General features: G+C 34.6%; 1 protein-coding gene across 7 annotated transcripts; it reads left to right on the top strand.

Annotated features, from left to right (window-relative positions):
* The first annotated feature begins 6443 nt into the window (after positions 1-6443).
* LOC102617474 (condensin complex subunit 2-like) lies at positions 6444-11849 on the top strand. Of its 7 annotated transcripts, none has more exons than XM_015529125.3 (13): positions 6444-6888; positions 7247-7348; positions 7435-7552; positions 7821-7894; positions 7987-8047; positions 8127-8327; positions 8433-8773; positions 8910-9054; positions 9162-9412; positions 9799-9829; positions 10338-10483; positions 10875-11033; positions 11280-11849. In XM_015529125.3, the coding sequence occupies exons 1-13, from the start codon at positions 6631-6633 to the stop codon at positions 11505-11507; spliced, it is 2115 nt and encodes a 704-aa protein (XP_015384611.1). In that variant the 5' UTR covers positions 6444-6630; the 3' UTR covers positions 11508-11849. The 7 variants fall into 7 exon arrangements, 5 of the variants coding, with proteins under 5 accessions (XP_015384611.1, XP_015384613.1, XP_006475021.1 ...); XM_006474958.4 differs by having other exon boundaries at positions 6445-6888; positions 10923-11033; XR_003064829.2 differs by lacking the exon at positions 9799-9829 and having other exon boundaries at positions 11280-11317.
* The last annotated feature ends 4525 nt before the right edge of the window (positions 11850-16374 follow it).

The raw sequence follows: 16374 nt of genomic DNA, 5'->3' as shown, positions 1-16374 counted from the left end.
GACAGGTAATACAAAGCGTTCTTAGTTCTTAAGATTAAGTTTCATCTCCCGAATGTTATGACTTACTTCAGGGGACACCCAAAATGCAAACCTAGACAAATCAGGTAATTTCGCACACCAAAGAAAGAACTTGACAATATTTTCCGGCCGAGTTCAGTAAACAAAATCCTCAAAAGTACCCACTCTAACGCTTGAAACATCATCGTCCATGCCGCCTGGCCCATCATCGAAGCATATAATTTAAATACCTCTCCAAACATAGTTTTATCTTTGAGATAAAATATATGTGGTCACGACATATTTTGTGGGGAGAAAACTAAGCATGTGGCACAGAACAGAATCTGGCAAACCACTTATCCTATCTTTTGAGCCATCATCTTCCATTGCAGGATAACAGCTACATGTGTTAAACATCACCTCTACTCCATTAATCAATAAAGGCCCAGTCTACCTTGCCAAGTGTTAACACGTCGATAGTTTGCCTAAGTACCTGCGAAACCAAAACGCCGAAATTATGCCTTTTTAAAAAACAAACGAAAAAAAATTAAATTTTAAATAATAAGTTCTCACTTTTTCCCTTCAATTATTTCACTATTTGAATCTAATACAACTATGTATACACTGTAATAAACTACGAAATGTTTCCAGCTACGACTCTTCTCATTCTTCAATTGTCACTTAGGATTCTAATTGCATGTTTCGAAGTCATGGTTACAAGGTGTTTACACACACACACACACACAAACAATTTCTTATGTCAGTTTATCCATATACCACTTTCGAATCATCTTGGACTTTTGCATTGAGTACTTATAGTTTAACTTTAACCACTTACTCATTAATAATTCACCTGTAATTTCATATTGTCATTTCAAAATTAATCAATGCCCACAACTCATAACATCACACCCCCTCGTGGTCACAAGTTGGTGTTATGCCTAAACATATGCAGGTTTTAATTATTCAATCAATCTTCAAATCCACAAGAACAATTATAACAACATCATTCATGACACCTGTTTGAAAAATATTAATTATTAACATTCGGCGCACCAGAATGATAACAATAACCATAAATATGAAATCAACAACAATAAGGAACACCTGCATATTAACCAAATCACACTTGCAATACACTACGAACATAACCTAAGGTTGTTAACTATGAATCAACAATGTCAGTTATTGTTCAAACTCTGCACGATTTTGTTATCGCAAATGTATACATTCTTTTGAAACTATCCACGCGCTATTTTTCTTAAAATCCGTCAGTAGCTCTCTTTATCGACGGTCTAACTTGGCACAAGTCCATAAACGCTCATCGTTGACTTTCAAAACAAATATGTCAACATGTTGAGAGTTGCAAACTATGACATAATGAAATTTAAGGCTTTTTTTCCTTCTTCTTTTTAAATGGGATTACTCCACCTGAAGTATCACATGTGATTGATTATATATCTCTTGTACATACATATGTGTTGGCTATTTGTTCAATTGATGTATCACTATGGTATTCGGTTTTGATCACCCCCTCTACCGGTAACTCATAATCTAATACATTCAATGCGTTATAAATGCATTTAATCTTGACGCTTAATTAATATGACTACAATCGGATGACTCATATTGTTGGGATCCACCTTGGAGGCATTCCAAGGTAGCCGAAACCTTTAATTTATCCTCAAAATTAATTGAAAGACAAAATTTTTAATCATGACTTTGTTCATCGGTGGTCATGTGGATTTTGATGCTGTAAATAAGCAGCCAAATCCATTCAATTTTAGATTACAGTAAGAAGGTGTTTCAATAAAGCAAGATAGAGTTTATTCCGTGAAAGTAAAAAATAAATAAATAAATAGATAAAGAAAAAAATTCCAAATAAAAAAAGAATCATGTATATAAACGAATGTGAAAATTTACTTTCGCATGGCATGACTAGAAGAAAACTTTTGCTAAATGGGAGGTAATGCATTCAATTAATGGTCAAATGACATGTATATAGTTAAATTTAACTACAATGGGTTGGTTTTTCAACACAAATGCACACATTGCTGATCACAAGCATCAATCAGTTAAGAGCTCAAATCTCTCTATATATAATCCCTGCCTCGTGCTCTCGCTTGTCATCAAAGTCATCTTTTAAGTTAATTATTAAAGCTAGCTACTGCATTATAATTGAACATGGTATCTTTTAATAATGCGTTTATTGTACTCTTCTTGTGTTCTCATTTTATGAAAATGTTTGTTTTGATTTTTGATGATCACAAGAAGTGCTTCATTCACCATCTTGACCTCGCTAGAGGTGACCTTCGTGGTGGTGGTGGAGTTGGACATGAGCTACAAGAGATTAGTAGTGGTGCTGGAAGCTGGATTCAGCAGCAAATATAGAGCTAGTGTTGGAGCTGATTTTAGATTTGGTTTTGGAGCTCGTGCTGGGGCTGGTTTTGGGTTCAGTGGCAATAATAGAGTTGGATTTAGTGCCGATGCAACTAGTGGTGGGTTTGGAGGTCGATTGTAACATATGTGAAAAAAAATGAATGAAAATGAGTCAGTTAAGGATTTTATAAGCAAAAGAAAAGAGCTGGAAAACAGGGTAAACACATGCACATATGAGAGAGTGAAGGGAAACTGCCAAACCGACCCAACTATAAACCCAAAAACCCAACTCGACTCGCAAACATGACTCGACCATATCTTCCAATTCCAGCCACCCCACCGATCAAGCTTTAAGACCGGCCATCATACCCATACCCCAGCCGTCATTGTCATTGAAAAACCGACCGGAACCCCGCCGTTTAAGGCTTGAAAAATCGCGACCAAAACCCATCACCACCGCTGTTAATTCTACTAGAATTTGACCACGCCACCACCTCAGTTTTGTTCCCCACGATTCCCTCTTCCATTTTCGACCATCCATAAACACAGGGAGTCACTGTTTTGTCGTCGGTCAATTGTTGGAATTTCACGACTGCCAAGCTAGATTCCAGCTTCGTTGCCGCACGTTGGAGCTCACCGTCGGTACCATTGAACTCAACTTGGCCAAAAGTGCCTAACTCGTGCTCCCCAGCCAGCGTTGACCAAATTTCGGTGACCGTTGACCGGCAAGGTCATTTCGGTAATTTCACACTATGAGGGCAATTTTGTAATTTTTGATCTTGTGAATATTTTAGTAATTCCTAGAATTGAAGATTGGGTGTAATTACGATTCTGAAGGTAATTCGGTGATTTACGATTTCGAAGTATGTTAATAATTTACGGACTTGAGGGTATTTTAGTAATTTTATCGACACGAGGGTTGTAAATTATAGATAGAATTTCATTTTGAGTTTATTGCATAAATTTAGTCGTAATTTTGATTTACGAAAAAATAATTATGTCGTTTCCTTGATTTAGGAGAATCCGCGAGTGAGAACCGGTCTGTGGACGTGGACGATAACAGAGCATGAACAATATCACTGTGAGTGGAATATACAAAACATATTTTCATAGTTAATTATAATAGTAAAACATGTTTGCGAAATAAGTATTTTAAATGTTCTGATTTAATGATTCCCTCGAAATGGATTTTATTCACGCATTGGTATTTTATTAAAATGTTTGATTAATGATTTTGCATATCGACTCTGAATAAACATGATAGTATTTTAAAGATAAGAAAAGTGGATTCAAATGTGGTATGATTTAAAATATGGTTAAAAGGTATGTGAATATGAATATAATGATTGTTTTTGAAATCATTAGACAGTACCCTTTCCCTCCAGATACAGTGATACAGATGAGATGAAATGAGATGAGAGACCTTTGGGACCCGTCTGAACATACATAGAGGCTTTAGGCCGTGTGTTTGGGCGTTTATACCTTTTGGGGGCATATGCATGCGGTATGATGATTATAGATATACCGATATGAGATATGGACAAATATTGAGATACAGATGATACTGATGATACTGATGAGATACAGATCTTTGCGGCCCGTCTGAGCACACACAGAGGCTTTGAGCCGTGTGCTTGGGCACTTTTGTCCCTTGGGGACTAGATTATGCATGCACAAATATGATGAGATATGAGATGATATTTTTCTATCTATTCGTGTAGCTCCGGGGCGTGATGGTGCCCAAATAATACTTCATTGCCCGTCCGTTCAGGTCGGGATATGACGAGATTATTTCCCTTGGTACTTGTTTGGTGATAATTTTTAGATTTGTGTATTCTATATGATATTGTGATATGATTTCCATGGTTATTTAGTACAATATTATATATGTTTTTCATGGTTAGTAATCTGATTTAAATATTAAATGATTTACTACTAGTTTCTTGCATATGGTTTGATGAAATCGTGTTTGGAAATGATATGATTATTTCTTTTAAAGTAAGAATTAATTTTCAAAAATTATTATCCACTCACTGAGTTTTAAACTCACCCCGTTTTTATTATGTTTTTTCCCCCACCAGAAGGTTACAGGTACACCAGATCGACCCAGCAGCTGTAAATATATTTTGAGTCTTGGCCACGTGATGATGTTAGAAGATATAAATGTTTTTGTTAGGACATCTTAGTTATCTCGTTCTTTTGGGATTGTATAATTTTGTTATATTATTCTTTTGGGATTAAGAATAAACTGAGATATTAATATTAGTTATAATATTATCTTTTGAGACTCTGGAGATATTTTGAGTAAAACTCAACATTTTGGTTGAGGATATTGAACATTGGAGTTGGTTGTATATTGAATTATTTTGGGGAGTGTTACATTCATATTTGCAGATTGGGAGTATTATATTTATAAAGGAGACTCTGCTAAATTTTAGGCAGAATATTTACTAATTAGATTATTATCAAGTCCGTTTTGATGAGACTAGATTGACTCGCTCGGGAGGATTCGGAGCAGGTCGTTCCATGGATTGCCTTGAAGACCTTATATAATTAATATATAATTAATTAAGCTATATATTAAGTGTTCTAATGTTTAGTAAATAAATTAATTATTGTTTAAGTTGTATTATTTGTTATCACCTTTTGCTTCTTCGTATTATCATCATCAAATGTTTTATTTGTCTTTGTTCTAAACATTATTAATTGAACAAAAAATAAAACTTTTAATATTTTATGTTTGATCTATGTATGCATGAGTGTGTGTGTGTGTGTGTGCGCGCGCCCTCTACTGATCACAACATTGAAGTTATTGCCGAAAGTCTGAAACTAAACGCTTAATTAATTAAGTTCATAAATAAAGACCTAAATAGAGCTTGCTCTAGTAGAAATTCTTTCATCATCTAATTAAAGCTCCTCAAATATCATTGGGAGCTTGATTGGGACAAAACCAATTCACCGTTAAGCAGTAACCCCGGCTAATAAGATTAGGTTACTTCATTGTCATATGTTTTTAAGGCATGGTAGTGGATGTGGTTGTGAGAAACCGAGGAGTAATTGCCTAAGGCTACAACTGCTAGCCCAGTTGACCTAATTAATCGGTAACCACAGTGGAGTTTTTTTGCTCCACTTACTACTTTAATCCTAATAACCAAAGGGAACAACAAATAGCAAAACAAATTCAAATGAGATGTTTCAAATGAAATAATGTTTTATTTCTCTCTAATATTTTTTAGAATATTTAATTTAGTATTATATTATTATTTTTTATCTTATCATTTTTGAAGGGAGAAAAATATTATAATTGTTATTATTTTGATATTAATTAAAAAATATAAACTTATGTTTATTTGAAGAGTCTTTTAGGACTTATTTTTTTACACCTCTATTTGTCACATAAAAAATTAAGTGTTTGAAAAAAAAAATTATAAGAGTCTTTTGGTAATGGTTTTAAGGCCTAGTTAAACATATGAGATCAACCGTCAATGAAGCTCAATCAAAGATAACCATAAAAAGTATGATATAGGTCGTATTTAATATTAAGGTATTGTATTTTTTTAAGTTATATTCGTTCTGAAAGAAAATTATAACTATAAAATAAAAATTAATCATGCGTAGTAACTATAATTGTCAAATAATAATTTTAGCAAAAATAATAAAAATACAAATTAATTTATCTTCTAATCCACACTTCAATATTGTAATCTTTAAACTACAACTATCCAATCTTAATATCAAACACGGCTCTGATGAATTCTGATGAACATTTCCACTTATAATGAGAGTTCTATATTTTTGTACATCTCTACATGTTTCCGTATATTGACATGAATATAAAACCCATCATAATTTTAAAAACTACATAATATATAGTTCTTTATTAATTTCAAATATATCCCTAAATCGTTACCATTCAAACATAAGTTTCAAAAAAAATAAATAAGTAAATTAAAAAAATTGACTTCAGATCCTTACTCTTTGACCAATTTTTGAGCATTAGTTAATGACGTGTAGGCGTAAAGCTAAATACACACATGATTGGCCTCGTAGACGTGTATTACTTTACGAGGTGTCATTCGAAAGGTATCATTTTATGGCGTTCCGATGTTACAGTAGAAAACCAAACACGCCCTTAGTACAACTTACGCTTGTTGTTCAACTCCCAAACACGCCTTAGCGCACTTTTCTTTCGACGTACGCTACGGTTGTTTAACTCCTTCCATTTTCAAATTTTTATTTTTCTTTGTCCTTAAAATGTCGGAGGCGTTGAGCCCGAGACAAAGGGGCACGATGTCGAACCGACTCCATTCTCCAACAAGGCAAAGGCAATTCTTCTTAGGCTCCAACAACGACCAACTCGAGCGTGAGCAGGCGCGTGCTGCACGCGCCGCCGCCATCCGCCGCCGCAAGGCCACCTCCACCTCGTCCTCCCCACTTCCTGAAGACCCTTGCCTCAGCGAAGAGCAAATCGTTGAGTTGTTACAAAACTGCATCAAGCTTGCTAGTGAAAATGTCAGTGCGCCACGTGTCATGTTCCTTAAACAAAACTTTTATATTTTTTAAATTTTCCTTTATTAATAAAAAAAAAGAGTCAATACCCTGCTAATTTGTTACTTAGACTCCACGTAATTGTTAATTTGTTCGCTAATTGAAAGCTCTGAAACGAAATTAAAAAGATATTGAAATATTGGATTCTAAAAATTTAAACATTTTAAGAATCCCAGATGACAAATGAGTTCAGGTTCTCAAATTTGAAAGCAGAAGTGTTTCCTTTTCGTTTTATATACTGTGTCTTTCACTTAGTTGTGTGAAATAGTCACCAGGTTATAGTCCATTTTGGATTGATATACGTACATTTTTTATAATGTAGAAAATAAACCAGAACAACACTTGGGAGCTGAAGCTGATAGACCACCTTAGTGAGATCATTAAAGTTGAAACAGTTGGAGATGCAGAGACTAATTTCCAAAAGGTTTGGATCAATTTCATGAAAAATTAATTCGTGGAGATGTGTGTTTTGTGTTTGTTTTGGGTATTAATGACTCTTTAAACGGATAGGCAAGTTGTACGTTGGAGGCAGGGGTGAAAATTTACTCTGTGAGGGTTGATGCAGTGCATGCCCAAGCGTATAAGGTCCTTGGTGGAATCACTCGGGCTGGTCAAGAGGACGATCAAGGTAACAATGTAATAAAACTGGATATAAGTTGGGGGTCTTTGCAAGAGGATACTATGAATTTACATTTCCCCGAAATGACAGACCATCAAAGAAGCTTGTGCATACAGTGTACTTTAATGCTTAAAATGCTACTTTTCAATCAACTGCATGTTTGAGTTGTCATATTTAGGTATTAATGTCGGATTTGCTCTTTTCAACTTTGCTGCATTTTGCTTCCCTGAGGGATTTACGCTTTGGTCGAATCGCTAACATAGTTCTTCGTTGACAGAGACCATCACAGCAGGTGAAAATGTTGACAACAGGACAGATGCAATTCATCCAAAGAGAGACTTTGAGAGAAAGGTTCACATTTATTTATTTACTATTATTATTTTTTCTGTCTATTAAATAATTTAACAAATTAGAATTCTAACTCATTTAAGTGCTTTTTGAAGATTTCACCACTGTCAACACTGGACTCTTCTTTTGAAACTTTTAATGTAAAGAAGTTTGATGGTAGGTGAGCCTTAGATTATCCTTTCAAGTAAAAGGTTTCCTTCCCCTTCCAGTTTTCAATTCATGATCCTGTTTCCAGTTGCATTTGCGGTGGATCCTCTATCTCATCAGACATCTGCACAGTTTGATGAAGGTGGAGCCAGAGGTCTCCTACTGAATAATCTTGGAGTATATGGAGGATGCAGGGTGCTTTTTGATTCTTTAGAAGTGCCAGGGAGGTGTGAGTCATACTCACTCCAAAACAATTGTTCAGATATGATTGATATCTCATTTGCCAAAGGCATGTGACTTTGCTAGCCACAAAGCTTTAGTTTGCATGCTTTAATTTTTGTTTGTTGTTTCTCTTTTTTTTTTTTAACTATATCCATTTATATGGGTTGTACAGAATTAATTGGGAAGATGGTGAATGACATGCATGCAAAGACTGAAATTTCTCCAACTCTCAGGGAGATCATCTGCCAATTTGATGAAGATAATCAAAGGTCACAAATATTCAGTCTTGGTGAGAATATTGATTTGAGGTTAGATGGGTTAGGTGGTTGTGCAAATGCATGTCACACCAAGGAAGAAACATTTGTTGGTAATGAAGATGGATTGGATGATAGTTCTTTTGGGAACCATAAAGCATGGGGATATGATCAAGAAGGGGGGACATCTGTTGTTAATGAGAGCTCCAGTTTTCATCCTACTTTTCCTGGCGATCATGAGGAATTTGTTACATTTTTAGTTAGAATTCCTGCATACTCTTCACCAATAGATTACATGTTTCTTTTACTTTTAAAATTTTCTCTTTCATTTCTTGTGAAATGCAAAGAGGAGATATGTAATGCTCTTAAATAGAGTTGTGATTTGTTTTGTGTAGGAGAATGGCCCCTCTGGTGCAGATGAACTTGGTATAAATGATAGATTTGAGGATGTTACTATGTTTCTGTTCCAAGGGCTGGGGTTCACTTCAAAACGGAATGCCTGGGCAGGTCCAGATCATTGGAAGTATCAGAAGTCTAAGGGTAGGTAGTAGCAGGAAGTGACTAATACTGACATTACTGGTATATGCAATCTGTCCTTGATATTTATTAGTTTACTGTTTAATTTGGTACTTTTTCTGTTGTTTCAGAGAATACTTCTCCTTCAGAAAGTGGATCAGCATTCAATCCCAAGAAACAGAAGAAGAAATTCCAGGCAGAAGTTGACATTGATTTCACAAAATCTTTAGATGAAAAAATGCTTGATATTTTTGCTCCCCCGAGAAATCCCAAGTCTCTTCTTCTACCATCAAATAGACCCTCATGTAGCAACGTCCTTCCAGAAGATTGTCATTATCAACCAGAGAATCTTGTCAAGTTGTTTCTTCTTCCTAATGTACTGGTAATACATGTTTATTTGCAGTAATTATTTATTGCATGATTGCTGGCAATACAATAGTGTGGGGTGGCATGTGGAAAAACTGGTTTTGATATTTTGTTAGCGTAGAAAGAGTAAGCTCACTTAAGCTTTTTATTGTTCGTGTAATGAATCAATTCAATTGTAATTTTGTGCAAAAATTACCAAGTGGCCTGTGCACACCCAAACTTTGGTGCTTGGAGTGTATGTGTTAGCATTTGTACCCGAATTGACTTGCTACAACTTTTTCTTGCTGCCATCCTTGCGCAGACAATGGGCAACTTTTATGTTTTTACCTTTTTTTTGGAAAATTCTTTTTAGTATTTTCAATGGTTGTAGTGGTTTCTGATTAATACGTATATTGATTGTAGTGTATGGGGAAGTGGAGGAGAAAACTTTCAGGTCGGGGCTCTTTCTCTTTGACATTTCTTTATTTTTAGTGCCTGATTTATGATATTGGGAAAGTTGATTCGGCTATTTTGCAGACATCAGATTATATTGGATACAAATAAATTCTCAAGTTATGACTTACAGGGTGTAAAAATGTGAGATTACAGTGACACGGCCTATGAGTCAAATCATGTTAGGAATAGGATAGTTAAATGTTTTAGTGATGAAATGAAAGAAACAAACACATTTTTTTATGCCATAGGCAAATGATGTAGACTAAAGAAATAAAAATTGAGGGGCTGATATGTAGCAGGAGAAACAAAGGTCTTGACGACGTTTGTTCTATATTACTGACTATCACTTTTTCTTTTGGTGAAAACACGGTTAGATTTCTTTTTTTGAATTGTATAAGTGTCTCTTGCTCATGACAATGATGATGGCATCATAAGAAGTAGCTGATAGTGACGGTGGTGAGAGAGTATATCAGTTTTAGTGTATTTATTTTCCTATTCTTTTCCAGATAATTATGCAATGCAACAAAACTGTGATTATGCCGGAACTTTGCCATCGTGGGATAACGAGAGCGTGGTTAATGGTCAATATGATGATGGATATGATCCTAATGATTTGGGAGACTTGGATGGACTTGTATCTCAGCCACGTCAGGTTTGTAATTATTCAACATTTTCTCAAATCAAGTCAATGCTGCTGCCCTTCCGGGTTAAGTCAATAGGTGTTCCAATGTGCATTATAGGAGCTAGAATGGTAAATTGTTCTACAAAAGTTTTAATGAGAAATGAAATTTGTTGGTGAAAGTTTTGAAAAGTATAAAAAGAGAAGGAATCTTTGTCTTGAGAAGTGATGAATGTGATGGATGTTTTCTAGATCGGATTGAGGCAGTTCGGCTAACCACTCAGACTGCTAAAAGCATTAAAAATCAAAATGTAATTATTGGAAATGCAGATAGTTTTATTATGAGGAATATCTCTTTTTCTGCTGCTCAATCCATGTGGATTTCTCTAATTGTAGCTGGACATTGTTTTTGAATGTTATTCAGAGAACAAATTGTGTACGGAATTTACACTATTCTGGTCTTCACATTCAGGTAGAAAAAATTGAGGTTCAGTATGACAAGTCTTCTAAGCAAGTTAATATTCATGTCCTAAAGGAAACATTATGGTATCATGTACAAGAAATTACAGAAGTTCCGGGAACAGTAAGCATTATTCCCTTTATACTTGGTGCAAATTCATTTTCTGAAACATATTTTTCTTGTATTTATCTAACTTCCTTTTTTTTTTTTTTTGGAAGATGAATGGGTCAACTTTCATTGAATTTTAAGTTGACTGACATGCAACAATTTTAATACTTAGTAAAATCTATGGCAGATGTTTTCAATTTCAGGTTTTGAACTAACTTGAACTCAATTTTCTCATTGCGGTGCTTTTCCCTTTATCAAAAGGTATGCAAGGACAAGGTATCTTTCCGACATGTATTGGCAACATTTCCTGCTGACTGTGCAGCTGCAGTTTCAAAGGATATTTCACCCCATTTGTGCTTCATTTGCCTCCTGCATTTGGCCAATGAGCATGGTTTAATGATCCGTGACTGCCCCAGTTTAGATGATCTGAGTATATATCTTCACTCCACTCAGCAAAACACTGATAGACAGGTCCAAGATCCACCATAGCTAGAATGCCACATTATTCTTTTAATGTCTTGAGGTTCCGTGCTTCTTTTGTTATCAAGTTTTTGATGACCTATAAAGCAATGCAAGAAAAAGACTAAACAAAGATGTAAGCCAAATGTAGATATCATGGTTGTCATTAGAGTATGAAATTGGTCATATGTGCATTTTGTGAATATGTACTAGATTGATAGCTCCCAAAGTAATATGTTTCTTGGTCTTGTAATACCTCTCCTTTTAAGCGATCATTTAACAATATGTGTTTAACTAAGGACTTTGTCTTATTACAAAGGAACTAAGTTGATTATCAAATTTTAACGATCGATCGACTGCATTGAAATTGTCTGCACTATGACTTTGATCTTGCAGCCCATTTGATCATGTTGATGCCAAGTGGAATTAGATGAATGGAGTTAAGTGTAGGAGGCAGGGCGAAGATCACCAGTTCAAGGATTGGTGAAAATCACAAGCAACATCTCCAGTTTGTCTTGCAGGGGTGAAGGGATTGAGAGTAGGCTTATTTGCTCCAAAACTAGAAAGAGTAAAGCCAGCTAATGGCCATCTTTTTGTTTTGGTGGGATCTCAAATAACAATCTCAGCTTGCAAAAAGACCAACCAAATCAATGGTTCAAACTCAGAAAAGAAGATCATTTCTTTCAGATAAATCAAATTCTACTTGTGGGTTTTCTTTGCACTGACAACTGGATTGCCTCGAATGAGCCTAGTGGGATAGATTCATCTTTCATATTGATTCAAGGCATGGTAGCTTGAAGCATATGATAAGGTGTCTCCACCTAGCATCATAATACGGGTGTTTGATAAAATCAAACCGCGACAAAATAATACTAACTTACGGGCACAATTCGTCTAGGGAGAATAAAATCTTGTCTAATAATGGAACTCGACCTTTGATTCTTGTCATACATCATAGCAAGCGGAGCGTAGGTCGAGCTTTCCAGCTGGTGTATCTACGGAGCCTAGTTGGCATCACTTCATGGCAATTTGCACATAAGCTGACAGATTTTGAAAGGAAAAAGAAAGAAGAAAGAAAAGGCCCGAAAAATGGCCAATTATAACCAAAAATACAATGGTGATTAGTTGTCACATGGACAGGGAATAATTCCCATATTAAGTTTGTAATCAAAAGATTAGTGTGCGTGTTGAACATTTCTTTTGCTACTTTGAGAATTTAATCGAGTTATCTGACCCACGTAGGAAAGTAAATGCAGTCAGAAAAGACTTGGTGAAAAGATTCTCCAATGCATACCCGCCAATGGAGATGAAGATGATTATGTAATCGTTCAATTTGCTGAGGGGAAAAAGAAAAAAAAAAAAGGTGGGGCAAAGCATGGATAAACTTGAACACACAGATTTGAAAAAGGGTTGATATGGATTAAATATTTGCCGAAAATCCAAATAACTTTTCACATTTTTGTTATTCCACTTTTCCTGGGGGATCATAAAATTAAAATTCTCCTAGGAATTGAAAAAGCAAATTGATGTTGATTATTGCCTTGAAATGCCCTCTTTGTTTGCGCCCGCAAGAACTTTCTCAAAGATAAACCTCGCTATTGTTTGATAAATTAATAATTTTTTTAATTAAATAATAAAATTTATTGGTCTTAACTTAGGTTAATATATTAAATTAATAATCTTTCTAAACGCGTAAGATAACAATTTCCTTTTTTTCCCTCAAATATTTTAGGGTCCCATAAAAATATAAATTAATAATTAATCAAATGCAAAAAAAAAAATTATAATAGTACATAACATATTAAACTTATAATATTAAGGAGTTTCTTTTTTTTGGGGGGAGGGGGGGGGGGGGGACAACTTCAATTTTCTTAATTCAACTCTTTCCAAAGCATGCATTTAATGATTTGAACCTAAAAATAAAACAAGCGACTAATGTACTTTAAGTATCTGAAATATTTTATTTTTATATGGTATTTAAGTTTGAAAAATACAGCTAACATACATCAATTTTATGTATTTACATTAATTTTGGGGCATCTACATACATGTACATAACATTTATGACTTTTGAAAATTTTTACATGAATATTAGTAAAAGGAATAGTACACGTACTAAGATGTCACGAGTAAGTAAAATATAAAATTATTTTTTAAATTAATAAATATTTATTTGCTGATAAATATATATATATATATATATATATATATATATTCATTAACTGATGAGTAAATAACCTCGTTAAAAATATTTTTGTTTTTCTTAGTCCAGTACTATGAAGTTTTAAGTCACACGAGTACTACTGTAAGGGGTAGTTAGCTGGCTGGCAGAATGGGCCGGCCCAAGCGAGGCCTGATAGGAGTCAAAAAGCGGGCCATAAGAACGCACTCGGGGGACCACAAGCGCAATAATTACAAGTGAGACATGCTAGTTGGGCGGACATATTCTGTGGTGGGGTCAAAAGTCAAAGATTCTACAATAACTCCACATGTGGGACCCACTACTGAGGGTAACTGAAGTTTGAGGCAATTCTGTAGTGGCGATCCAAACCGCACGTTTGTGTAAGAATCGGGCAAAGAGCTTATCAAACTAAAGTTTGGCGAATATGCATTTCTTCGTTCAACAAATTAAATAAAAGAAAACAAATCGAAAAAAGTGAATAGAGATTGGAGAATATGCTCGCTTTCACCGACCTTATCAAGCCTTGTCCAATCATATTTACATCTTCTCCCCCTTGCACGTTCTCGTCTCTATATTTCTTGTCTCTCCTCTTTTCATGCAAATGCTTTGTTTCTATCTCTCTGTGTTGCTAACGTTAATGTTAATTGGTTTGAAAATTTATCTATTAACCTATAATTATCTCTTATGATATTGATTTTGGAGGGTTGATAATGCAAGAGTGTCTCTTTTTTAATAAGATAAGGGTATAAGAATTTCATTCGTATTGAAGATTATGGATCAGAGTACTTGTTAGCTTAATCCAAATTGAGACAATAAAAGTGATACAATAGAACATCTCATCACTAAAATTTCCTCAACGTACTTAAACTTTATACTGAATTTAGGTTTAGTGATAATCTGAGATTTGTGTTGATATTTTTATAAGATAGTAATTGATAGTTAGCGAATAAGAATATATATGTGATTAAATCTTCATCGACTATTCTTATAAATATATACATAACATAAGATTTTAAAAAAATTAACCCAACTAAATCTTTATAGAATTTAAATTCATATCTACTACGTTATCAACTATCAACCTCTACTTTATAATCCCAAATGGAAATGTGTCGTACATAATATGATTATAATTAAGGATTAAAAATTATCAAACATAATCAGGGCGCCTCTCATGATATATAAAAACTTTGACATTACAGATGTCTTTTGTACTTTTTTCTTTTTCTTTACTCTTTTTTTTTTTTTTTTAATAATAGTATCCATGCAGGTAATATACAAATTCCTCTATAAATATTCCCAGAAGCCTCCGCTTGATCTCTACTACCACCAAACACTTCTAATTATACATCTCAATATCATTCTTCAAATTTGTTCAAAATCCCATCATCATTTTCACTCACTCAACTCAGCTGAATTGAAGCCATGAACAGTGGTGTGTTCAAGAAGTCCCAAATCCTAATGCTTTCTCTATTAGCTTCACTGTTAATCATAACACCACTCTTGTCCTCCTCATTAAGGCCAACCTATCTATACTTTGTCTTCAATATTCTCATTATAGCTCTTGGAGCCGAAGCTGGCCTTCTCTCGTCAGGTCCCTCCAAGCCTCCAGAAGATCACAAGAATGCTCAAGGAGCCTCTACTGATGATGAGGCTACAAAAGCTGGTGCTTCTCCTCCAAACAGTGAAATAAAGAAGGTGAAAGCTGTCGAAAAGTCTGTCTCTGAGAAGATCTCTGGTGCTGTCAAGGTTAACAAACTGAAGAAGTGTCCGTCGACGCCGAGCCTTTTCTTCATTGGAAGTGGAGAGACCGAAACGGCAGATGATCATCAAGTATTTGGTGATGGGCTATATGAAGAGAAGGAAGAAGAAGAAGTTGGAGGGCTAAGTGGGCAAGAGCTGTTTACTAAAGCTGAGATGTTTATCGGGAATTTTTACAAGCAGTTGAAGATGCAAAGGGAAGACTCTTGGAAGAGGATTGATGGCTTCTATCAGAAAGCATTTTAAGCATATATATTAAAAAAATAAAAGCTATCAGTTTGTATTTAGGATCATTGGTTCTGGGGTTATTATGATTTAATTATCAGATTATTGGGGGGGGAATCATAAGCCATTTCTTTAATGCTTCTTGATCCCTTAATTAGTTTATTGGGTACATTGTCTTTTAGCTGTCAAGAACTAGTGCTGCTTCTTTATATAGCGGATGATATGTTAGTCTAGCTATAGTTGTATATATAAGCTAGCAGTTTAGACACTTCATGTGATATTTGACATGGAAGTGTCATCAAACAAGATGAGTTGTAGCTCTCTGTTCTGAAACGCTGTAATATACATTGATAAATGTTATATATATATATATTCATATCTTAATTTGCTTTTGTTCTACGTTCATTTATGATCACAAAAACTCATTATTGTTAGATGAGTGTACTGAAATTTACATTATGGGCCTAGCAGTTTTCCACCCTCATATATATATATATATATATATATATATATATATATATATATATATAGATATTGTTACTCGGAGAAAATAGTCATAGAAGAAAAATCAAGTCAGTACTATGTTTTTTTAATTTGAAAATTAATATATGATTAGGATTGTATGCGTGCCCACAAGAGTATTAGCGCCACATTTATTATAAGGTTAGAATATATAATTTGTAATCCCAACTTATGTGACATTTGCATAATTCTCATATAAATCACCAT

This window comes from Citrus sinensis, chromosome 9 (genome assembly GCF_022201045.2).
Source record: "Citrus sinensis cultivar Valencia sweet orange chromosome 9, DVS_A1.0, whole genome shotgun sequence".
Lineage (NCBI taxonomy): Eukaryota > Viridiplantae > Streptophyta > Magnoliopsida > Sapindales > Rutaceae > Citrus > Citrus sinensis.
Note: the sequence above shows the minus strand (reverse complement) of the source record. Positions and strands in the feature narration are given on the sequence as shown.

Excerpts from the sequence above, each read along its gene's own strand:
- LOC102617474 (XM_015529125.3), top strand. The coding sequence starts at position 6,631 with ATGTCGGAGGCGTTGAGCCCGAGACAAAGGGGCACGATGTCGAACCGA. Across the intron at positions 6,889-7,246 it reads TCAAGCTTGCTAGTGAAAAT|AAAATAAACCAGAACAACAC; the intron begins GTCAGTGCGCCA and ends TTTATAATGTAG. Across the intron at positions 9,413-9,798 it reads TTCTTCTTCCTAATGTACTG|TGTATGGGGAAGTGGAGGAG; the intron begins GTAATACATGTT and ends TATTGATTGTAG.